General features: G+C 38.1%; 1 protein-coding gene across 1 annotated transcript; it reads left to right on the top strand.

Moving 5' to 3' along the window:
- Nucleotides 1-277: 277 nt before the first annotated feature.
- Nucleotides 278-24595, top strand: THAP12 (THAP domain containing 12). The gene is made up of 5 exons (XM_028116028.2): nt 278-455; nt 10274-10394; nt 13989-14096; nt 17996-18032; nt 19414-24595. The coding sequence occupies exons 1-5, from the start codon at nt 367-369 to the stop codon at nt 21345-21347; spliced, it is 2289 nt and encodes a 762-aa protein (XP_027971829.1). The 5' UTR covers nt 278-366; the 3' UTR covers nt 21348-24595.
- The last annotated feature ends 684 nt before the right edge of the window (nt 24596-25279 follow it).

Here is a 25279-nt window from a genome sequence, read left to right as displayed (position 1 = left end):
GCGGAAAGAAGGGGGCGGGGGAGGAAGGCTGAGGGAAGAGAGGGCACCCCCGGGCGCCAGGGTGCATTGTGGGAAGGAGGCGGCAGCGTCCCGGGCGGGCGGGAGGTGCACCAGCGGCAGCGGCGGCGGCGGCGGTAAATCCTCCCGGCCGCTCACAGCACTGTGGAGCCGCGTCCCCAGCCCGGCCTCGGACCGCGGCGCCCCTCCTGCCCCTCGCGGCTTCTCGCCCGCCGCCCCTCCCCCCGGCGCGCCGGCCTAGCCGAGCCGGCCGGCCGGCCTGGCTCCCCTCCCCGGCCCCGACGGGCGGGCGGGCTGCCCTGAGGAGGCGGGGAGGGGAGGGCTGGGCCGGCCGGCGGGTGGGCGACGATGCCGAACTTCTGCGCTGCCCCCAACTGCACGAGGAAGAGCACGCAGTCGGACCTGGCCTTTTTCAGGTTCCCGCGGGATCCGGCCAGGTAAGCGGCGGGCGCGGAGCCGGCAGCCCGGGCCCATCTCCGCGGTGCGCGCTGCCAACCGCCGGCTCCGGGGCTGCGTGGGGAGTGGGCCACGGTCTTCGACCCCAGCCTCGGCGGCAGGTGGGGAACGGGCCTTGAGCAGCGGGCCGGCGGGCGCCCGGGGACCTCGGAGCACGTGCGCCAGCGGGGGCTCGGCGCGGCGGGCACCACCCGAAGGAAGAGGCAACTGGGGCGGCGCGCAGGCGAGATGAGCTGGGTTCTCGCCTTGGTTAGCTTGCTGGGTGATCTCGGGCAGGTCGCTTTTCCCTCTAGGCTTTAGTTTCCTTAGCTGTCAAAAGAGGCACTTGGATCCTATGGTTGGGGTCACCAGGGCCCTTCCCTCTCCTTGCCACCACCCCCGGGACAGTGTTTCTTTTTGGAGTCCGGTCACCTTCTTTGATCTCGTCAAGTCACAAGTACTTCCTCCAGCGGATTTGTTCATGGTTCAAATTCTGGCTCTGACCGTTAACTCATTGTCTCACTTGGTTATCTTGGGGATAACGGAGGGTAGGGTGGGGGGGGGTATACGCCTGTGGGCGTGGGAATTGGTATTGAAGTCTTTTCCTTGAGGTAACCCACACTCTGACTTATATTTAAAGAGTGACAGAGTAGGGACTGTGAAAGTCTGAAGAATTTTCCTTGGCTTCCCTTGTTGATGCGTTCATTTCAAACCAACACTTATCGTGTGCCGAGCACTAGTGTTTGGTGCTGGAAATTCAGATGTGAGAGAGACAGTGTTGCTGCCTGCAGAAAGCTCACAGTCTGTTAAGGAGACAGATATAGAAGAAGGCGATTATAATATAGCATCCTATTTATTAGGTCCACAAATATTAATTGAAGGCCTACCATGTGCTAGGCATTGCTCTGAGCACTGGGAGTGTACGGATGACCAAATCAAAGCCCCTGCTCTCTTGAAGTTTATATTCTAGTGGAGGAAAATAGACAAGTATGTATATACAATATGTCATATGGTGATAAATACTATGGAGAAAAGGCAAATGTTGGGGGGTATAATAAGGAGTAGCAAGGGAGGCACAATTGCTATTCAAATAGGGTGATCAGAGAAGGTCTCACTGAGAAGGTGAATTTGAGCAAAGACCAGAAGTAGGTGAGCAGGCCAACCATGGAGATATCTAGAGGAAGAGCCTTCTGGTCTGTGGAAACAGTAAATGCAATCAGGGCATGCATGTTACAGGTACAGCCAGAAGTCCATGGACAATAGAGCTGGTTTAAGGAAGGAGAGAGAGGGAAAAAATCAGAAAACAGTGTGTGTTTGTATGATAGGGGTGAATTGTGTAGGATATTTTAGGCCATGTAAAGCATTATGGCCTTTATTCTGAGCGAGACAGGAAGTCATCCAAGAGTTTAGAGAAGAGAGACTACTTTAAACAGGATCACTGGCTGCTTGTTAGATTGTAGGGAAGCAAAAGTGAGAGCAGGAAGACCAGTTAAAGGCTTGATTGCAGTAATCCAGGTTAGTAGAGGAGGAGGGGGTTAACTGTTGGCATTTGAGAAACGTTTTGAAGGTGAAGCCAACAGAATCTGTTGATGGTTTAGATGTAGGTTGGTAAGAGAAAAGGGGAAGTCAAGAATAACTCAAGATTTTTTTTTAACCTGAGTATTTACTGAGCTATGGAAGACTGGGAGGAACAGGTTTGGTGGAGACATATTAAAAGTTTGGTTTGGGACATGTGAAGTTTGAAGAGTTTAATAAATGTTCAGGAATATCCAGAAATGAACTCAAAATGGCCCATATTTAGATCAGTAACCTAAATATTTTAGAGCTTAAACCATAAAAAGATAGTCTGGAATTTAGAGACTTTCAAACTAGAGATTGTAAATATGGGTGTTCTCAGTTTATAGAGGGTATTTAAAGTCATGCTCTGGGGTAAATAAAGCGGAGTAGATCCGAGGATTGAGCCCTGGGGCATTCCTGGTGTTTAAAGTTCAGGGAGGTGAGGATGAACTAGCTCAGAAGAGTGAGGAGTAGCTGTTGGGTTCTATGGGAGCAGGGAAGAGGAACATCTGAATCTGACTGGGCCTTATCCCATTACGCATTATCTTCCTTTTACCTAAATTTTAGCCCAAGGGCAATCTTGAGAGTATATTTCACTTGCATAATAAGGGCAACATTAGTTGATTCTGGACCACAGGTCATTTGTGTCCGTATACTGTAGTGAATGCTCTTTTCGTTACACTCCTTAGAGGGGAGGGAGTATGACCTATAGGGGTGTACAGTCTCAAATTTGGAAGAAATTTTTAGATCTAGTGCAGTCTGTCCTCTTTGAGAATCTAATATAAGGACCTTACTTGAGAAAAGTCAGACACAATTTTGCATTCCATTATCAAGGTATTTTATGGGCCCTTTAGGGCCCTTTGCATTCTTGACAGGTGGGCCTTTGCTAAAGACTGTTCTCTGCTTTGTGAAGGGACATTTCAAGATTTTGGACAGCTTTGGCTGTTGTTTCTTTCTTGTATTGAGTGGGATTATGTCTCCCTATAATTTATGCTTTGGAGGTCCTAGTTATGTTCCTACAGTCACACTGAGCAAATCTGTGCCATTTTCTATGTCAGAATCCTTTGAATGTTTCGAGACCAAATTATGAACTTTTGTTTTAAACATTTTTATTGAGATATAATTCACACACCATACAATTCACCCATTTAAAATGTGTATTAAGTGCACTTTAATATACATTATACAGTATTAATGTATATTCAGTATATATTACATTATTAATTTTTAAACATTTTGGTAAGATACAAAATTTGCCATTTTAACCATTTTTTAAGTGTGTAATTCAGTGGCATTAATTACATTCACAGTGTTGTACAGCCAATCCCTTTCAAAAAGCTTTTTCATTACCCCAAGCAAAAACTGTACCATTAAGCAGTAACTCCTTCCCTCCCCCCACCCCGCCCCACCCACTTTCAGTCTCCATGAATTTGTGTGTTCTGTGTACTTCATGTAAATGGAATCATACAGTTGTCCTTTATATCTGGTTTATTTTAGTTAACATAATATCTTCAAGATCCTAACTTTTTATCCAGACCAAATCTCCTCTTACTGAGGATTTCAAATTCTTCTGTATTTGACACTTTCTTCTTTACCGTGTCGAGAATTAATTATAATAAAGAAGTAGTTTTCAGAAGTGTGTATTGAATTAACAACAGTATTTTTAGGGTTATTATAATTTTTTTCTGTAAATGAGTTGTGGGGAAGGTTGATAAAAGGTGACATTGCCACCCTATCCTTGAAAAGTTAACTAATACTGTTAACTAAAAATATAGTATATTTAATGCTATTAAATAGTACATTTCCTTTTTGTTATATTTGTAAATTCCATGGACACTTTTATAAACAGCTATTTGAAGTAATTTAAAATTCAAAAGTGTAGTTAATAAAGGGCACAGTGCAGAATTTCAAAATATAGTACCTTTTATTGGTTCAGAAAAGGTGGCATTAATGTGCTTTTTATTTTTTTATTTTAATTTTAGTTTTTTTTAATTGAAGTATAGTTGACAATGTTCAACATTAGTTTCAGATGTACAACGTAGTGATTCACTAAGTCTATACATTATGCCATGTTCACCACAAGCGTAGCTACCATCTGTCACCATATAGTGCTGTTATAATACCATTGACTCTATTCCCTATGCTGTGCCTTTTATCCCCATTACTTATCCTTTCCTTTTTTTTTTTAACTATAAAATAATTGAATCAACTCCCTTTAGGGCAGTGGTAGGGAGGTCATAGATTACCTAAAATTAAAGTTTAAAGGAAAAAAAAAACCTGCCTAAATCTGGGTCGCCCCAGGATGGCTTGACTAATGCCAAGGCTTGGCAGGAACCTGGGGGCAGCTCATCCCCAGATGAGATGAAGGTACGAGTAGAGCTGATGAATTGCTCCTATTAGAGTGAGGTGGGCAATTGAAGCCCTCTTCTTCCTTCTCAGGCAATTAGTTCTAACTCACCCCTCAGGTGGTGAGGTCTTCCAAGGTTCTTTTGGCAATTTAATCAAAGTTAATTGAGAATTGATGTACTCTGCCTTGTAAAATGTAAAACAAGTGTTTTTTGGGGCACTCATGAAGGTCCCCCAAGACCCTTTCAAGGAGTCCACAAGGTAAAATTATTTCATAATAACACTGACGTTATTTGCCTTTTTCACACTCGTTCTTTCAGGAGTGTGCACTGGAGTTTCTGAGGAGCTCCATAACATGGTAACATCATTGCTCTGATAAGTTGTCTGTTAATATTTTCTAAAATTTTCTAAGTATGGTTATACAGATGCCAGTGTTTGGTAGATATTTTCTCAGAAATAAACAAAAGCCTGCCACTTCAAGGGAAACAATTGACATTCAAGCAAAAATTAGAATTTTGGAAAATTTATATGCACCACTTCAAGCTTGACAACTCTAAGACTTCTGTTGAGATTGATGGTGATATTGATAAACATGACTTTTTAAATAAATTGTATAATGGTGTTTGCATAACTGACTGGACTGATATTTTCCAGATTGACCAATTCATAATTTTACAAAGACATGCACAGATAAAAGCCCTATTCAAAGTATAAGATTTCAATGTAATAGAGTGAAAAAGCTCATTGGGCTGGTTTCAGATTCCACATCGCAACTCAACTTTAAGAAACCACCACTTGTGGAGTTTTGGTGTAGTATTAAAGAATATCCATAGTAATGTGGGTAAGGGAGGAATATTTTAATTACCTTTTTTGACTACATAGCAGTGTGACGCCAGATTTTCTTCATATACTTCAACCAGAACCACATATGGCAGCAGATTAAATACAAAAACAGATGTGAGAATCTAGCATTAAAGAGATTTGCAAAGATGGAAGACAGTGCCATTCTTTTCACTAAATGTTTTTTGTTTTATAAAATGCAGTTATTTTTCATTAAAATATTACCTGTATTAACATAATGGGATTGTGAGTTTTAATGAATTAATAAATATGTTTTAAATGTATTTGGTTTTAATTTCTGTAATGATAAATATTGATAAACAAAAGCTTTTTGGGTCCTCAATGAGAATGTAAAAAGACTGTGAAGTTTGAGAATCACATCTATAAAATATGATCTTAAAGTGCTTTCATATCTCCTTTAATCCTCCAACCAATGCTTTGAGTTGTAATGATAATAGTTTTTATAGAATACTTCATATTCTCTGTGCCAGGCAGTGTTCTATGTGTTTTATGTACATTATTTCATTTAATCCTCGCAGTAGGTTTTGAGATAGTCCCTGCTTTCAGATGAACAAAGCAGGCACAGAGAAATTAACTAATGTCCTCAAAGTCCCATAGAAACATGATATAGGATAAAATATGTAATATTACTGAAACTTATTTGACCATAAAACTTTTTTTATTTTAATGGAACAGTTGATTAGTGTTCCTTGAAATATGTTTTTGAAAATGCTGCAAGTAGGAGACCATCATAGGGAAAAATAAATTAAAAGGCTAAATAATACTGGAAGGGTGATTAAAATGATAGAAAATGACCATTGGATTTGGCAGGATTGAAATAATTCATAATCTTGAGCAGTTTCATTGGAAAAGAGATAAAGCAGAAGCCTCCTTGGAATTGATGGAGGAAAGAATGTGAAATAAAGTGGAGACAGGGAAAATGGGCTCTAGTTTTGCTATGCAGAGGGTCCAGGTTAATGGAATTTTTTAGAAGGGAGATACTAGGGCATGTTCATACTCATGATAATAATATACAGTAGGATAAATAAAGGGTGTTGAGAGACCATATACAGAGAGGAAGGGGAGTCTTTCCTATGTGTGTGTGTATATACATAGTCATACCCATATGTATACACATCTGAATCAGGAAAAGTTTCCTTCAAGAAATGACGTTTGAGGGGCACCTGGGTGACTCGGTCTGTTGAGTGTCTGCCTTCGGCTCAGGTCATTGATCCCAGGGTCCTGGGATTGAGCCCTGTGAGCCCCGTGTCAGGCTGTCTGCTCACTGGGGAGTCTGCTTCTCCCTCTCCCCCCACTGTGCTCTCTCATGTGTGCTCAGTCTCTCTCGAATAAATAAAATTGTAAAAAACAAAAAAAAACAACATTTACTCTGCAGCGTGGAGAAGGGGTTAGGGAAAGGCAAAAGACCAGTTGAAGCTGGGTGGATTCGGAGAATCATTTCACTCTGCTAAGGGAAAAGGCTACAGAGTTCGGGAGTACAGGGCACAGAACAGTGACAGGGAGAGCTAGGAAAGGGGAGACAGTGGTCAATTTGAGAGATAATTATGTATATCCTTAAAAGTATTTAAGTATATATACATATATATACACACACGCATACATGTACACACATGTATGTAAAAAGCTTGTAGTCATATATAACTCTCATAACTTTATTGATATAAAATGTATATACACAGGCAATCACAAATCATAAGTGTTGTGTGGCTTGTTGGATTTTCAGGGTGACCTGTCCATGAAACTTTCGCCCAGATTTAAAAAAAAAAAAATAGAATATTACTAAGATCCCAAACTCCCTCTCCCTTGAGGCCCTCCCAGTCATTATGCCACTATCCCTAGTGAGAGCCACTGTCCTACTTGATACAATTAGATTAGTTGGTTATTGAGAATGAGGGACAGAGTGAGGGAATCTTTTATTGATATATGACATACATAGAAAAGAGTGTAAAATTAGTAGTCTAGACTTGATGAATTTTTATGAAATGAATACCCAGGTAACATTTGAGATATAGAACATGTTTCTACCCAGAGAAGCCCATTAGAGATCCAGTGCCCAAAGTGTTTATTGCGATGTAGTCACATAGACACACTCTGCCAAGCGTATGTTACAATTCTAGACAACAAGAAGGAAGGCAGATGTTTGGTATAAATCATATTGTTAAAAAAAAAATAAATCATGTTGTTTGCACAGTCTTAAGTACAATGAGCCACCTTATCAGTTAGGGAAAGTTTTATGTCGATATAGGGAACTATTTATTAACCTGGTTTCTTCCAGGCACCAATCAAAAGGGCATCCTTACAAGCAGGCCTTTCTAACGATAGCAATCTCAGGCCTCCTATATTAACTTTTTTTCTGCATAATCACCATCGATTAGTTTTGCCTATTTTTTTAATGGCATCTGATTTCTTTTTTTTTTTAAGTTTATTTATTTAAGTAATTTCTACACCCAACATGGAGTTTGAACTCATAAGCCCGAAATCAAGAGTTGCATGCTCTTCCAGGTGAGCCAGCCGGGTGCAAGTTTTGCCTATCCTTAAACTTCTTATAAAAGGAATCATAGATGTACTACTGGCTTATTTTACTCAGCATTATGTTTGTGGGATCTAGCTAGTTCATTCATTCCCATTGCCAAAGAGTGCCACTTTCTCATCAGCATTTGGTATTATCTCTTTTACATTGTGGTCATTCTTGAAGCTATGTAGTAATATTTTATTATGGTTTTCATTAGCATGTCCCTGATGACTAGTGAGATTGAGCCATTTTTTTTCCATGAACGTTTTTTTCATGTGTATTGGCCATCTGGATAACCTTTTTATTGTAAGTTACTTGTTCAGATCTCTGGCCCATTTTTATATTGGATTGTCTGATTTATCTGTGGGAGTTCTAAATACATATTTTGGATATGAATCTATTGTTGGATATATGTATTGCAGATACCTTCTTCCATTTTATAGGTTGCCTTTTCACTCTTCATTGGGTTCTTTCAATGAAGAAAAGTTATTAACTTTAAAGTAGCCAAATTAATTCATCTTTTGCTCTAGAGCTTGTGCTTTCTTTTTTGCCTTCTTTAAGATATCTTTGTCTATGCCAAGGTGATGGAGATAGTCTCCTGTGTTATCTTTTAGAAGCTTATTGTTTTACCTTCCATATTTAGATCTATAGTGCACTTGGTACTTATTTTTGTGCACATGGTGTGAAAGTAGGAGTCAAGATTAATTTTTTCATATGGCCATCGAATTGACTCAGCACTGTGTATTGAAAAAAACTTTGTCCATAGCTTTCCGTTTTATTTCATTGTTTTATCCTGTGCCAGTACCACACTCTCTTACTAAGCTTTATAATAAGTTTTAATATCTGATAGCGTAAGTCAACTTATTTTTTTCAAGATTATCTTGCCTATTGGTTCTTTGAATTTCTATATAAAAAGTTTTAGAATTATCTTGTCATTTTTCCCTTTCTCTCCTTTTCACACATACACACAAAGAGACACGCACAAAAGAACTTTTTGGGATTTTGATTATATTGAATCAGTAAATCAATTTGAGGAGAATTGGTATCTTTAGAATTCAGTGTACCAGTCCATGAACTTGTATATCCCTCCATTTATTAAAGTTATTTTAAATCTTTTTCAATTAGAGGGTCTTGCACATCTTTCACTAGATTTACTTCTAGGTATTGATATGGCAGACATAGATGTAGTTATTTGGGCTATCTGCCCAGTCTATTCTTGATTGAATCTGAATGTTTGTGGTATCAGAAAGCTGTCTCAACTTAGTTCAGAGATAATACAGACAGTACCATTCTGTATGGAAGGTCTTCAGAGATCTAAGATTTAAAAAACAAACAGCTGTAGCAGTATGGCAAATTATTTTTTAGTGAGACAGTTTCTGTACTAAATATTTGGATGTTGAAACATGAAATGTTTATGAAATCATAGTGCACAACTGTGTAAAAATATTAAAATATGGACATCTTAGGTATCATTACTGTGCAGTAATACTTCTCGGTTGAATGAAATGCTGTACAATTTAGGTGTGGTTTTACTTTCAGTTAGATAATCAACATTTCACCATGGTTTTACATATTGAGAGTAGAGAGAATTAAGTGTCAGCATGTGTGTGTGTAGGGGTAAACTGTAATATTAAGACAGAATATACTATGATGCGATTGTAGAGTGAATTACGTTTTCAAATTTGTGGCTGTGACAGCATTTTTATTCCTAGAAACTTGAGGACTGAAGGAAAGAAAAGTCTAGTTGTAAGCTTTAGCAAATTACTTAACATTTCTGTGCCTTCATTTCTTCATCTGCATACGGGGGATAACGTACCCTTTTGTAAAGGACTTAGAACAGTGTCTGGCTCATAGTAAGTGCTTAGTATGCATCATCATCATTGTTGTCATTATTAATTATTTTTCTGCAGATTTGTGAACACCAAGAGGGCATGGACTTTGTCTTGTTCATTATCTTCCACACCTTCTGTGTACTAGACTGTGTAGGTACAATCCCTGCCGTCATGGAGCTTGCAACCTAGTCTGTACATATTGTAGATAATAAGTCATGTTTATAATAAGGCACATGAACACAGGCATCATGCTCCTGGAAGAAACTCCAATGATTTATAGAACATCTGTTTACTGATTTTTTGCAATGTTCTTTTATATCCTTGTTTAAGTTGAAATCCTGAGGGGAATGTTAGGCCGTGGGTCTCATGGTTGTGCAACGTTTTGCTTGAACTAGTGATAAGTAAGTCCTCTCTGGTGCTAGGATGTCCTGGGAATTGAAAGACACAGATTGAAGTTCTAGTTTTACTGCAGATTTTGTGCATGACTCTGAGCAAGTTACTTCTTAACCTTGTCTGTAATTGAATGTACTAAATGATATCTAAGATTTCTTCTGGCTCTCATTTTGGTATCAATCAGCTTTTCCAAATTACGTTCTGCAGGGAGAGGAGAGCAGGAATCCATTGTCTATAATATATATTTGCCTTATAGCTGAATGCTGAAATAAAAATGTTGAACTCATATTTCATAATTGTATTTTGATTTTATTTATAGATGCCAGAAGTGGGTGGAGAATTGTAGGAGAGCGGACTTAGAAGATAAAACACCTGATCAACTAAATAAACATTATCGATTATGTGCCAAACACTTTGAGACCTCTATGATCTGTAGAACTGTAAGTAATAGAAGGGCTTGAGTTGTTTGTTTTCTCTCTCTCTCACTCAGTATCTGGTTGGAAATGTAAATATTTAATAATGCTGGAGTATATCCTTGCACCCCACCACTTTTTTCAAAGTTGAAGACAAATTCGGAGCTAATTGGTATCTCTTTTGTTCTTAAAAACCCGGGATCTTTTTTAACCCCCCGTTTCTGATGCCCCATTCCTACTCACCAGAGGTTGCCACTTTTATGTTGCTTAATGCAGCCTTCAGAAAATTTTGGATATTAAAGTGTTTGTTTAGGGTAGAGGTTGTGTTTTTATTTGGAGCAACTTCTCCAGAGCTTTTTTATGAGTGAAATCTTCATTGAGAAAGGTAGCTCTTTGTTTTCATGTTTCCATATGTACTGTTAGAACCAACCCTTAATTTTTATGTGCAAGTTACAAGAAGCAAATCATATATTTAATGTGAAAAAAATTTCCATCAGTAATTTTCAATTTCGTATCAAGACCTGGGTCTCTCACCCTTACTACTGTTAACTGTGTGAATTTGGCCATGTCACTTTCCCTTTCTGGGCCCCAAATTCTAATGATTAAACCACATAATTCCTGAGATCTTAAGATTTTTAACCCTCTGTAATTCTGTTGTTGCTGTGACTTATAAGAGACACAAATAGGGCAGATTTGATCGAAATGAAGCAGACTTGAAACACTTTAAAAATTAGTTAGGAAGACAATTTTGTTAAATAATATATTCTTGTTTAGGTATAACTAATGTATCATCTCAGATATTGGGATAGACATAAACTTGATTTGAAGATACACTATATATTGTTACGCAGCAATTTATTTTGATATTTTTTTCAGATACATTTTGCAGAGGCATCAGAAAACTAAAGAATGATTGGGTTATTTTATTTCTCAAAATTAATTGAAGCAGATACTTGTGAAGTCATTGGGAGGTGAGCCAATTCCGGTTCAACAGTTTAATCACAAATATTTGAGGGATATTTTTGCCTTGCTTTGTTAAGAGGGTAATAATGATCAACCAAAATAAGGGATTTCATATGTTTAAAAGGCAAACTATTTTTATGTTCTTGACATTAAGTAAAAATATCCCAAATTATTTTAAATATACAAGACATATGCATTTTTATTTTAGTAATAAATATGGTCTACTTAACAGACAATTCTAGTAAGATTAATGTGAGAAATGTAAAATTATAGTTCACTCATATTCTTGTTTAGTCAGCATAGGACAGAAAGATGAACTATTTTTGCTTTTTAAATTTCCACATGATTCTTCAGTCTTGAATAAGTTAATGCAAATACGAGAAGATGTTCTTTCTACACATGTAGAAGAAGATACTGCTATTAAAAACTGGCTTATATGATATCTATATCCAAATGTTTGAGAGTTTTGACTTTATTAGTTTGGCGTTGAAGGTTTCATCAGTAAACATTCATGGCTACTTCAACCAAAGCCAAATATTATCTTTGATGCTAGAGTAAAATCACTGCTTTATGCTCAAACCTTAGTTCAGCAGTTAAAGGTTAAATCGTGATACTGAGTTAAAACTGTCATGCACGTAAATTGAATATAGCTCTTTTTCGCATGTGAACTTATAAATCAGTATTTATAAAAAGCAACATGTTTTTAATTCATGTTCTGTTTTTTGGTCTGTAATATCTTTGCTTTATGGCAAATTAATTTGATTTGAATTTAAGAAATGCATTAAGAATGTTTTATCCCTCCTCTCCTTATTCAGTAATTGGTAAGATATCAAGAGTTGACTGTGTATGTTGTGACATGTTTGTTTGCTAAGCAGGAAAGATGCGGTGTTTGGGGTACAGTATAGTTTTTGCTCCCTTCAGTGATTGTGTCCCTAATCAATCTCTGATTCAAAATTCCTAGTAGACTCAGGATAATTGGCCCAGCACTAGAAGCTGAGTGTCATTAAGAAATAGATTAAAAAAAAAAAAAAAAAAAAAAAAATTTTCTTCTTTGTGTTTTCCGTGAGGCATGGGGTTGAACTGGAAAATATTGAATCTGAATAGAAATACTTCCCAAATGTGTTTAACAACTCTTGAGATAAAACCCAAGATAATGTGTTCCCTTTAGTTACATATATTTTTTCTTCATATCATCCTAACCTTCCTTCCCTGGGTGAAAAAAAATATAGTTGTTATTTTTGTTTGACATATAGTTTGAACATGCTTTAATAGTCAGCTTTGAAACAATCACTGCTCCCGAGAAAGCTTTTTAAAAAGAAGAGTGTTTGTCTTTATCAGTGTAGACCTTTGAAGAGATTAAAGGCACTGTTTCTTTGGACTAGCTGAGGGGAATGTATGCAGTTATTCATCTGTTACTCTTCCTGTTAATAAACTTCTTGTCCCTACCTGACCTCTGGGTTGGCTGTTGAAGACTGTCAACATCTAAGTATGCATCCAGCTTCTAGCCAGGTTGGATTAGGTTAACAGGAATTAGAATAGAGAATAATCATCCTTCAGTGATAAGAACTTAGAATTAGAAATTTAGAAATACCTAGTTCAGTGTTTGCAGAAGTCCAATTAGGCATATCATGGTTATGAATGAATTCAAGTGGCGCATTAGTCAATTTTTATTTTAGGAGTTTCACAGTATGTGTTAAAAAATATAACTAGCTAGGGGCACCTGGGTGGCTCAGTCGTTAAGCATCTGCCTTCAGCTCAGGTCGTGATCCCGGGCTCCTGGGATCGAGCCCCGCATCAGGCTCCCTGCTCTGCGGGAAGCCTGCTTCTCCCTCTCCCACTCCCCCTGCTTGTGCTCCCTCTCTCACTGTCACTCTGTCAAATAAATACATAAAATCTTTAAAAAAATATGTATGTATGTAACTAGCTCATCAAAATCATTATTTTATAGTCTGTATTGTCTAAGACAATTCTAACTTAAAAATGAGTGGATTATGTAAAAGTGCCAGATAATGGTATGCAAGTGTTATCATTAGTTTATGAATAATTTCATTTTGGGGAATATTGGTCTAGTTCAATACTTGAATTTTATTCAGAAGAGGAAACTTGAGGTCCAAAAAGGGAAAATATTTGGCTAGGATCTCATAGTGAGTAACTGGTAGAGTTTGGACTAGTTCCTAGGTCTCTTGGGTCCCATGCAGTCCCATATTATTTCCTTATACTTGATGCTTCTCAGTAATAGTAGTGAAAGTGGAGTGAACAGCAGGTAAAGAAGGGAAGAATTATTAAAGAACATACAAAGCGATAGATGGAGAAACTTTTGTGCCTACTGTAGATTTGGTGGGCTCATGGAAGGGCAGAACAGACAAAGTCGCTGGGAGGATGAATTAGAAGTATATTTGCAAGATGCAAATACATTTTATTTTTTATGCCTACCATCAATTCCATTCCTTTTTGAAAATAGATTGCCAGAAGGGCAAAGACAAAAATTGAGTTAGAAATAATAAGCTAATCTGGATTGACATCGTCATTCTGCAAGTCTCTACACTTTAGAGCTGGAGTTGAAGGAGTACTGGGGAAGTCATTAACATAGCATTTTCTTTATGTGTAATAATACATTCTTACAGACTGTCTCTGAATTAACACGTTTTTCTTTTTCAGAGTCCTTATAGGACAGTTCTTCGAGATAATGCAATACCAACAATATTTGATCTTACCAGTCATTTGAACAATCCACATAGTAGACACAGAAAACGAATAAAAGAATTGGTACGTCAGTGTGCTTTTGGCTTTCCCACCCCCGTAATACTGTGACATCAAATATAGATGCATTCATGTTAAAATTGAACCCAAGTTACTCTCTATTTCACAGGTAGCATGGGAAGTGAATGCTGTGGTTATTGAAGTAGTATGGATGTGAGATGATTAGTAGTACTTAAATTGGAAAGTCTTTCTCAAATTTAGCCCGTTGATACTCATTGACTTGGGCCAAAATATGCTGTCAGTTTTAGACCACTAGCACATTCCCTTCCTGGGAAGAAAAAAACCCAAAAAACACTACCTTTTCTTTTATAGTAAGGAAAGTGGAGTTGAGGGATATTTCCAGAATTCAGCACAAAGGGATAAAGAAAGGGAAAGTATAAAAGTTAAGACATGGATACTTTTACCTAGAAGTAATGGTTCTATCTCTATTAAATACTGTCAGGGTTAGAAAAAGCTTTTAAATCTCTGTATATGGCATCATTTATACATGTTTTTATAGTAATAGGAATTTGATACCCTTTAGTTCTAATGATTGAAACCTACCTGGTTTTTTGTTGACATTAGGTGAACAGCATTAAATTGCTGAGACTCCTCAGTCCATGACTTTCTGTCATTGTTGCCACCAGCAAGACCCTTATTTTATTTTTCTTCCTCCTTCCACTGTTACCATTCCCATTTCTTCTCCTCCTTTTGGTATCCATGCTAGTGTATTTAATATTTCTCATTTCATTCTGCCTACTGTGTGCTTTTTAAAGCAACATTCATCGAATTTTCTTCATTTTTTCTGTTTCTATGTTTACCTTTCATACTTACATCTTTGATCCATTTGGAGTTTGTATGTCTTTATTACCATAGCTTTATGATATATCTTACTTTCAAATACAGTGATTTCTTAACTCTTCTTTTTCAAAATTGTCCTTGCTATTTGTGGACCTTTATCCCACTAGGTGAATTTGAGAATTCTTTTGTCTTATATAAATTGTATGGGGATTTTCATCATGAATGTTTTGAATTACCATCTTTGCAATATTAATTAGACCTATCCATAAAGAGAAAAAAACAGCTATCAAGTAATAGCAATCATTGACAAAACTAAATACTAGTTCTTTGAAAACACTATTAAAATACTTTTAGGGGTGCCTGGGTGGTTCAGTTGGTTAAGTGTCTGCCTTTCGCTCAGGTCATGATCTCACGGTCCTGGGATCGAGCCCGGAGTCAGGCTCCCTGCTCAGTGGGGAGTCTGCTTCTCCCTCTTCCCCCGCCCCCACCCTGGCTCATGCTCTCTCAGATAAATAAAATCTTTAAAATAAATTAAAAATTAAAAAAATACTTTTAGGAATGCACAAAGTAAAAAATTTGAAATAACTTCAGGGTTTTTGCTGCAGTTCTTTAAAAGAGAACAATATGTACATTCTTCCTTAAATTACTTCCTAAATACACTGTCGTTTTTGTTGGTATAGATTATGTATTCTGGTTGAGATTGTTTCTAGCAATTTTGAAGACCCCTTTTTATTAATCCTAATAGTCCACCAAGTTTTCTATGCAGTTGATTGTATCATCCTCCACTTCCAATCCTTATAATTTAAAATTTTTCTGTTGCCTGTGTTGCTGTTTAGTAACTACAGTTACTACACCCCTAAGAGTGCTGTGTTGAATAGTCTCAGGAATGTCACCACTGGTACATTTGTCTTGTTCCATTAAGTGTGACATTTGTTGTTGATATTGTTAGATAATTTTTATTAAGGAAATTCCTTTTATTCCCTTTTAGTCTCCATATTCAAAATTTTTATCATAACTTGTTGAACTTACCAGAAGATTTCACTGCATCTGTTGAGTAGAAAAGTTCACGATTTTTTTTTAAGGCAGTGAATAACATTGATGGGTTTTCTGATGTTGAACCATCTTTGCATTCCTGTGATGAACCCGAATTGATTGCAGTATATCTTTCTTCATTTGTTTGATTTAGTTGGTTAATATTTTACTTAGGATATTGCATTTATCATTTTAAGTGTTGTCCTGTAATTTTCTTTTTTCGTGTACTCCTATTATCCAGTTATGATATCAAGGTTCTATTAGCCTTATAAAATTAGTTGGATAGCTTTCCTTTTTTTCCTCTCAGTTTTTCTAGAGAAATTTGTTTAAGGTGTATACTATTTGCTCTTGAAAGTTAAACTATAAAACCATCAGATGGCTTGGGATGGGTGAGGGAATATTTTAATTGCCATTTTGATTTATTTATTGGTTTTCTCTTCTTGTGTTTCATTTGTTTTCAAGAGTTCATGAACTGCATCTAGGATTTTGGAATGCTTGTTTTTTTCTGAACCTAAGATTATTTTAATAGTCTTTGCAAAGAAATAGTAGTTACTTTTATTAATGATTGCTGCACTTGTGAGCTATTTTACCGGTTTCTTCTTGATTTGAGGGATTTACTTTTTAGCTCTTTTTCTGGCTTCTTGAATGTTTAGCTCATATTTATGTATATTCAAAGCTGTAAATGTCTAAGTGTGTTTTAGCTGTATCCCACAATTTTAGACATGTAGTGCTTCCATTGATTAGCTAGAAGTGTTTTGTATTCCCCTATTTCTTTAACATAGGATTATTTTTGTTTTTAGTTTCCAGGCATAGGTTTATTTTTTAAAACCATACTGTAGTTTTTATTTGGAGTGTTATTATTAAGTGATACATAGAGGATATATACAGTCTGTGTGATACTGATGCTTTCTGATTTTTGCATTTGTTACTGCTATTGAAGTATGATGCTCTGGCCTGATTCTTGCTCCTTTTTAGATCTGCTTTTCTCACTCAAAGTCTTTAGTTTTTTTCCTTTATATTTGACATTTTAAATTTTGCTAAACTGGGTCTAGATGGTTTTTTTAATTATCTGGATTTACATCTTTAAGTTCTGAGAAATCCTCAGTTTTTATTTCTTCATGCATTTCTTTCCCTCTATTTATTTATTTGTTTTTCTGGGACTTCTCATAGATGAATGCTGACACTCCACAACAGTCCTCCACATCAGCATTCTTCTTAGTAATATGTACCAGGGGTGAGGCAGTCGGCCACTTCCCACCCTGTAGCTTATCATTTCCCTGTATTCTGCCCCTTGGGAACCTCAGATACCTTACTGCAGACATGCTCTTCCAGATCTGCCATCCTTGCAGCTGCAGTTCACGGGATGAGGGAATGTTCTGGATTGGCTAGCCTGTTGACAGTTCTTGTTAGCAATATCATGTTCCCATGCTGCCTAGCAGGTACCCTGTTAACTCCAGCTGTCACTGGTACTGCTGCTTGCCTGCGCCAGAATAGTAATGGGGTGGGTTGTGATTTAAGCATTGTGGGGGGTTAGAGGGAGAGAAAAGGATACAACTGGGAAGTGCTTCCTCGGTCTAACCCGGTATGTATGTCCCACTTGGCCCTCTGTGCTGTGTGCATCCATTTCTCTTTTCCATACTGGTACTGCATTACTCTCTGCTCCCCAGGGATTTTTCATAGCTTTTCTGTTAGGTTCTGGGATCCAACAACTCTCTCTTACATGGCATCCCCCAGGATTGGATTGAGGGGGGACATGATTTGTGACCCCTTGGAATGCCCATCCTTTACTTTTCATGCCTTTTATTAGCCAGCAAACACTTGTAACCCAAAGTTATGATGATTTAAGTATAAAGTAAGTTAAACGATGCTTTCTTTGCTCTCCAGTATTTTATTATGAGCTTGGAGTCATTAGTAAATTATACTTCTGGTTTTTCTGGTCATCTCTATGTTTGAAGAATGTTTTCCTTATAAGGAATTTATGCTCTTGAAGGAATTAAATTTGAGTCAAGATATGCTTTTTACTTCTGAGTCTACAGTGATGTGCTAGAGTTCAGTTTTCTTAAAGATTTTTTTTCTTTTTTCTTGTCATTTAGAGTGAAGATGAAATCAGGACACTGAAACAGAAAAAAAGTAAGTGATGGTATTAATGACTCAACTTCTGAATGCCTTTTAAAAAGGCCTTGACCTGGTCAGGACAAATAATTATGTTTTATGTCCAAAACCTGCCGTGAGAATGATGTAAGCATGTGGTAGGCATTGTCCCATGGGCTGGAACTGTCTGTGAGACTAAAGTGTTAGTTTAGTTTCTTGATTGAGTGCTACTGTGCCATGCACTTTGCCTTCTCCCCACTAGGGCTGTGCTCTTGGTGTGGTAGGAGTGGCAGGCACACCGACAGAGTGTCCCAGCGTAGGGAAGGAGAGGCAGCAGGAAGGACAAGAGCAGAATCTTCGTCCACCCAATGTGTGGTGCATAATAAGTTCTTGATACATTTTTAAGGAGTAAATGCTGTGGGAACACTTAGCCTAATAGAGGGTAGGAGTCAGAAGCTTTTTTTTTTTTAAGATTTTTTATTTATTTATTCATGAGAGACCGGGGTGGGGGGAGAGAGAGAGAGGCAGAGGGAGAAGCAGGCTTCCCGCCGAGCAGGGAGCCCGATGCGGGACTTGATCCCAGGACCCTGGGATCATGACCTGAGCCGAAGGCAGACGCTCAACCATCTGAGCCACCCAGGCGCCCGTCAGAAGCCTTTCTGCGGGGACTGATAGCTGACCTCTGTCACCAAAGAATGAGGACGAGAAGTTGTTTTTGTTCTTGACAGTGATTGCTATTATTCCTCCTTTCTCTGTGCCCTCCTCCTACTGTGTTGCTATTATTATTAATATAAGTCTTTATGTCTGTGTGCTAAGTGTTTATTCGAAGTGCTTTTCTTAATTGATTTAATTCTCACAGTAGTCCTGAGGTAAGTACTATTATTTCCCCTCTCTGTAGATGAGGAGATCTGGAGTCAGGCAAAGGAGGGAAGAGTAATCTGTACAGAAGGAGAGTGGCTTGAGGCAGGGTGCTGGATTTGGGAAGTTATACTCATTCTGTTGTTGGAGCTTCTACTCTTCCATGATGATTAGAAAATGAGCCTAGAGAGGACCACAGCGTCCAGGACTGGCAGCGTTGTGTGTATGACAGTGGGCAGGGCACCAACCTCAGAGCCTCGGTTTTCCTATCCAAATACAAAGGGATTGGGCTGATACGTCTAGTAGTCTAATATTAGCCTTAAAAATTGCCTGCATATACTCTACATTCTGTTGGCATATCTGTATACGGTTTTTGTCTCCTCCTCTAGAGTGTGTCTTACTGTAACCTCTGTATCCTAGTCTGTGGTCCACGAGGTGCCTTGTGAATGTTGAATGGATGAGTTTGTGAATTTTAAATATTTAACCAGTCAAAAATGGAAATTTTTGTTGTTTGTATGGTTCCTCATGAGCCTGTTTATAAAATTAATCCTTTGTTTTCCAGTCGATGAAACTTCTGAACAGGAACCAAAACATAAAGAAATCAACAACAGCAACGCTCAGAATCCCAGTGCAGAAGAAGGGGGTGAAGAACAGGATGAAGACATTTTACCTTTAACCCTTGAAGAGAAAGAAAACAAAGAATACTTAAAATCTTTATTTGAAATTTTGATTCTTATGGGAAAACAAAACATACCTCTGGATGGGCATGAAACTGATGAAATCCCAGAGGGTCTCTTTACTCCGGATAACTTCCAAGCACTGCTGGAGTGCCGGATAAATTCTGGCGAAGAGGTTCTGAGAAAGCGCTTTGAGACAACAGCAGTTAACACATTATTTTGCTCGAAAACACAGCAGAAACAGATGCTAGACATCTGTGAGAGCTGCATTCGGGAGGAGACCCTCAGGGAAGTGAGAGACTCCCACTTCTTTTCTATCATCACTGATGACGTAGTGGACATAGCGGGGGAAGAACACTTGCCTGTGTTGGTGAGGTTTGTTGATGAATCTCATAACCTGAGAGAAGAATTTGTGGGCTTCTTGCCTTATGAAGCTGATGCAGAAATTCTGGCTGTAAAATTTCACACTACGATAACTGAGAAGTGGGGGTTAAACATGGAGTATTGTCGTGGCCAGGCTTACATTGTGTCCAGTGGATTTTCTTCCAAAATGAAAGTCGTTGCTTCTAGACTTTTAGAGAAATATCCCCAAGCTGTCTACACACTTTGCTCTTCCTGTGCCTTAAATATGTGGTTGGCAAAATCAGTGCCTGTTGTGGGAGTATCTGTTGCGTTAGGAACAATTGAGGAAGTTTGTTCTTTCTTCCATCGATCTCCACAATTGCTTTTGGAGCTTGACAATGTAATTTCTGTCCTCTTTCAAAACAATGAGGAAAAGGGTAAAGAACTGAAGGAAATCTGCCATTCTCAGTGGACAGGCAGGCACGATGCTTTTGAAATTTTAGTGGACCTCCTACAAGCACTTGTTTTATGTTTAGATGGTATAAATAGTGATACAAATATTAGATGGAATAACTATATAGCTGGTCGAGCTTTTGTACTCTGTAGTGCAGTAACAGATTTTGATTTCATCGTTACCATTGTTGTTCTTAAAAATGTTCTATCTTTTACAAGAGCCTTTGGGAAAAACCTTCAAGGGCAAACCTCTGATGTCTTCTTTGCAGCCAGTAGCTTGACTGCAGTGCTGCATTCACTAAATGAAGTGATGGAAAATATTGAAGTTTATCATGAATTTTGGTTCGAAGAAGCCACAAATTTGGCAACTAAGCTTGATATTCAGATGAAACTCCCTGGGAAATTCCGCAGAGCCCAGCAAGGTAACCTGGAATCTCAGCTCACTTCTGAGAGTTACTATAAAGAAACTCTAAGTGTTCCAACAGTGGAACACATTATTCAGGAACTGAAAGATATATTCTCAGAACAGCACCTCAAAGCTCTTAAATGCTTATCTCTTGTACCCTCTGTCATGGGACAGCTCAAATTTAATACATCGGAGGAGCACCATGCTGACATGTACAGAAGTGACTTGCCCAATCCCGACACACTCTCAGCTGAGCTGCATTGCTGGAGAATCAAGTGGAAACACAGAGGGAAAGATATAGAGCTTCCATCCACCATTTATGAAGCCCTGCATCTACCAGACATCAAGTTTTTTCCTAATGTTTATGCATTGCTGAAAGTCCTATGTATTCTTCCTGTGATGAAGGTTGAGAATGAACGCTATGAAAATGGGCGAAAGCGTCTCAAAGCATACCTGAGGAACACTCTGACAGATCAAAGGTCAAGTAACTTGGCTTTGCTTAACATAAATTTTGATATAAAACATGATCTGGATTTAATGGTGGACACATACATTAAACTCTATACAACTAAGTCAGAGCTTCCTACAGATAATTCAGAAACCATTGAGAATACCTAAAAGACTTAAAGTAGGCTTTCTCTTATGTTTGATATTTGGAAAAATCTGTAAGAAATTTGAAAACATCTTACAGAAAAGCTGTCAGGTGTATGTAGGCCACTTAATCACTGAGTATCTTGACCTGTCGACCTCTCATTGAGTACATTAGCCATTGATAATCTGCCTGTTTAAATGGCCCCTGTTTAAACTCTCATGCTTTGGAGACATACCTGTTCCAGAAGATAGCATTGAAAGTGCCACATTACACTTCTGTGGGATCTCTGCTAATGGCACTTGGGAATTGTTTCAGTTAAGTCATTTTAGATAAAACATTGTCACTGGATCCAATTGTCTGGTATTGAGTTACCAGTTCTTAGAAGATAAAGATTTTGAAGAGGTATGGGAGGAAGGAGTACATTTTATAAAATGTTACAATGAAGTTCAGAGTGACCTTTGAATAGTAGGAGTGTTAGTATGTTTAAAAATCTGTAATGGACAGTTAAGGGAGTTACCAGACAGAGAGAGAGAGAAACACGTGAGCTTACGTGAGCTTGCCAGGCAAGGATTGCAGTAGAGATTTTGTCTTTATCAAATAAACTTAAAGGAACTAGGTACAGTTAAAGTTTGAATGGGAGAGCCTGCCATTGTTGTTCCACATTGGATTGTTGCTGTTTACATTCCTTTGTTGAGCCTACATCTTCATAAGCTCTTTAGCAAGTGTATGTAGAACACCTACGTCTTCATAAGCTTTTTAGCAGGTATATGTTGAACACCTCTGTTCATGGTCAAGACAGGATCAGAGACCATGGATACTGACAACTGATTTGTCTGTTTTCCTCTGTCTTTTTCCATGACTATATCTACTGCCTCGTCTTGATTTATAAACAAAACCTGGAAAACCTACAAAAATAAATGTTTTGTGGTTTATCTAGGAATAATACAGAAAATATTGCTGTTATTTTTGGTGAAGAAAATCAATTTTGTATAGTTTATTTCAACCTAAATAAAATGTGAATTTTGTTTAAAGTTCAGGTACATTATTTTTGGTGGGGGACAAAATGGATTCTTGTGGTAAATTCTTTTTTCAAAAATATCACCTTCACAACTGAAGATGGCTTTTTGGGGGGTCTTTTGGGGGGTGGCATATGGTTTACTACTTGGGTATATAAAAGACATTTTAATTAAGAAATTTCTAAATAAGGTTTATCTAACTGATGTTTTTTAATATTATGTGCTGTATGACCCCGTTACAAATTTTCAAGATTTGTGAAATTGTTGATAGCTAAAATGTAAACGAATTAATATAATTGCCGAGATGTCATTGAATTATTTTATGTTGGGATATGTTAGTGTTACTTGAGTTTCAGAAAACAGGATGGGGTGCATTTATAGAGTGCAGGTCTTAATGATAGCTGGCAGTGCATTTCCCTGTCAGGGACAGGGCTGGCCGATGTGTCAAATCAGGACACATTACTCATTCATGTTATGAAAAAGATAACAGAGTTTATCTTATAGCCAGAGCTCTAAGAGGTGCCTCTGTCTTTGGCAGAAAGAACTGATCAGGTTCATGGTGACAGGATGACAGTAAAGGAGACAGAGCTGGCCTTTTAATACCTGCTTCTAGTTTTTAGGACACTCGAGTGGTGTGATCTTGGTCCCCTGGGTGGGGCTCAGTCGGCTGGGAGATCTGAGTTGGGCATCGGACTCTTGATCTCAGCTCAGGTCTTGATCTCAGGGGCATGAATTCAAGGCCTGCATTTGGGGGGAAAAAGTGGTGTGACCTTGGTAGAATATTTGAGCTGGGTATGTTTCTTCAGCTATAAAAAAAACACAGGTTGCACTATGAAGAGTGGATACTTTATCATCAATTACCTATGACTGCTCACATCGCAGAACTTAGTGGCTTAAAAGAACAGTTTATCATTTCTCAGTTTTGTGGCTTGGTTGAATGGTTCTTTTGCTAGTGTCATATGGGCACTCTGCATTCAGCTGGCAGATTGACTAGGGGCGGAGTGGTACAGCTGGGCCTCTCCATGTGGTCTTTTTATCTTGGACTTAGGGCATAGTGGTCTCGGAGTACCAAGAAGGCAGAGGCAGTAGCTTCAAAGCCTGAGCTGAAGAACTCACAGACCATCACTTTCACCACATTGTTTTGGTCAAAGCAAGTCATAAGGCTGGCCCAGATACAAGGGATGAGGAAACAGAATCCTCATCTTGATGAGAGGTGGTGCAGAATACAGCCCTGTTTGCTGTTCACCATAATTATGTAAAACAGTCCTGCAGTTAGCATTAGGTAAGCTTCTTAAGATGCCCATCATTTGTTTTTATAATCTGTGTATGTTCTCTAAATTGGTAATTTATTGAAAACCCCCAAACCTTAATTTATTAAGGCATTTTCACAAACTGATGTTTGAAGATAGATTGAGTCATTGGTGGTCTCCCCACACATAAAACAAATTGTCGCTTTTGCAAGATTAAATTGAAAGTAGGTGTTGTGACTGTTTATTCCACAAACATTAGATGAACGCCTACTGTGTGCCAGGTTTAAGTGCTGGCAATAGCAGATGCACTTTCTTACTAGAGCTTACAGTCTTGAGTTGGCCCTTGGGCTACAATTGTACTTATTTGTAACTACACATACACTTGGTAGAGTTAAGTGAATCAAATTTACTAAAATTAAAAAAGACATAGGGTATCTATAAAAGCCTGTGCAGTTTAAAAAAAATTCTATATCAAATCTAAACAGTTTGTGAAATACACTAGAAAATAGATTTAAGACTTAGCAAATTTAACTGGAGAAAGGTTTGCTTTTGACATATCCACTCTCATTTTTGGGAAAGGAAAGTTACACAGTTGAAGCCTAACATAGGATTTGTTACCTGAAAAATAAATGAGAACAAATGCTTATAATAATTTTGTGTAATTTTTATTTAATTCCTAACAAAAACCCTGAGGTAAATAGTAATTGATTGAGTTGGAAGAGACCCCTCTTGAGGCGAGTTCCTCTGCAGTAACTTAATTGGATCTGGTTTTTATTTCATTTTAGGGACAGCGACTTTTAAAGTGCTATTTAAAGTGAGTGATTCAGGGTGGGAGGATGGGTTAGCCTGGTGATGGGTAGTAAAGAGGGCACGTTCTGCATGGAGCCCTGGGTGTTATACGCAAACAATGAATCATGGAACACTACATCAAAAACTAATGATGTAATGTATGGTGATTAACATAACAATAAAAAAGAAATAAAGTGAGTGATTGATAAAACAGGAAAATCGTACTTGCAGTGTTTATTAATATTTATATGTTACTTTAGAGTTTACAGAGCACTTTGAATATATCATTCAAGTTCTCTGAAAAACTCAAGCCACTATTATCCCCATTTTTCAGTTGAGAAATCAAGCTCACAGAGGTAAATGAATTGCTCCAAATTATATAGCTAATAAGTGCCAGAGCCAGGTACTTCAGTCCTTCGATCTTAAAATTGATTATGAAAGCCACTTCATTCTTATGGTTTATAAAAGAAATATTTGCTTTAAGAATAGGCTCCTTTTATGTTCCTGCTTTATCCATTGCCAGCTTTCAGCACAGCATCTCTAGAATGTGTTCATTATAGTCGACGTGGATTCTTTGGGGAAAAAAAAAAGCCTGAAACTTCTGAGACTTCACAAACTGGGTGTAGAAATGCTGCCACCTTTGTTTGGCTGCCAAGACACTACCACAAAGGACTAGATCCAGGTCCATTTATTTCACGAGAGTGGGTGCAGCTGTCTTCTTGCTGTAATCAAATGCTTCCTCTGTAGCCAGCTTTTTGTGGCCAGAAAAAGCAGAGTAATTTTTAGTACAGATTAGCATAAAAACCTCTACTAGATCGGTTTCAGGAAACAATTACTAGCTTAGAAACAATAAGTGTGATCTATAGGTTGGTTAAAATGGCAGTTAATTTCCAGACTTTAAAA

The sequence above is a fragment of the Eumetopias jubatus genome, unplaced genomic scaffold (assembly GCF_037043125.1).
Source record: "Eumetopias jubatus isolate StellerSeaLion01/CBP00866 unplaced genomic scaffold, mEumJub1_p1.0 scaffold_13, whole genome shotgun sequence".
NCBI lineage: Eukaryota > Metazoa > Chordata > Mammalia > Carnivora > Otariidae > Eumetopias > Eumetopias jubatus.
The sequence above is the reverse complement of the archived record's forward strand: the minus strand, read 5'-3'. Positions and strand labels throughout refer to the sequence as shown.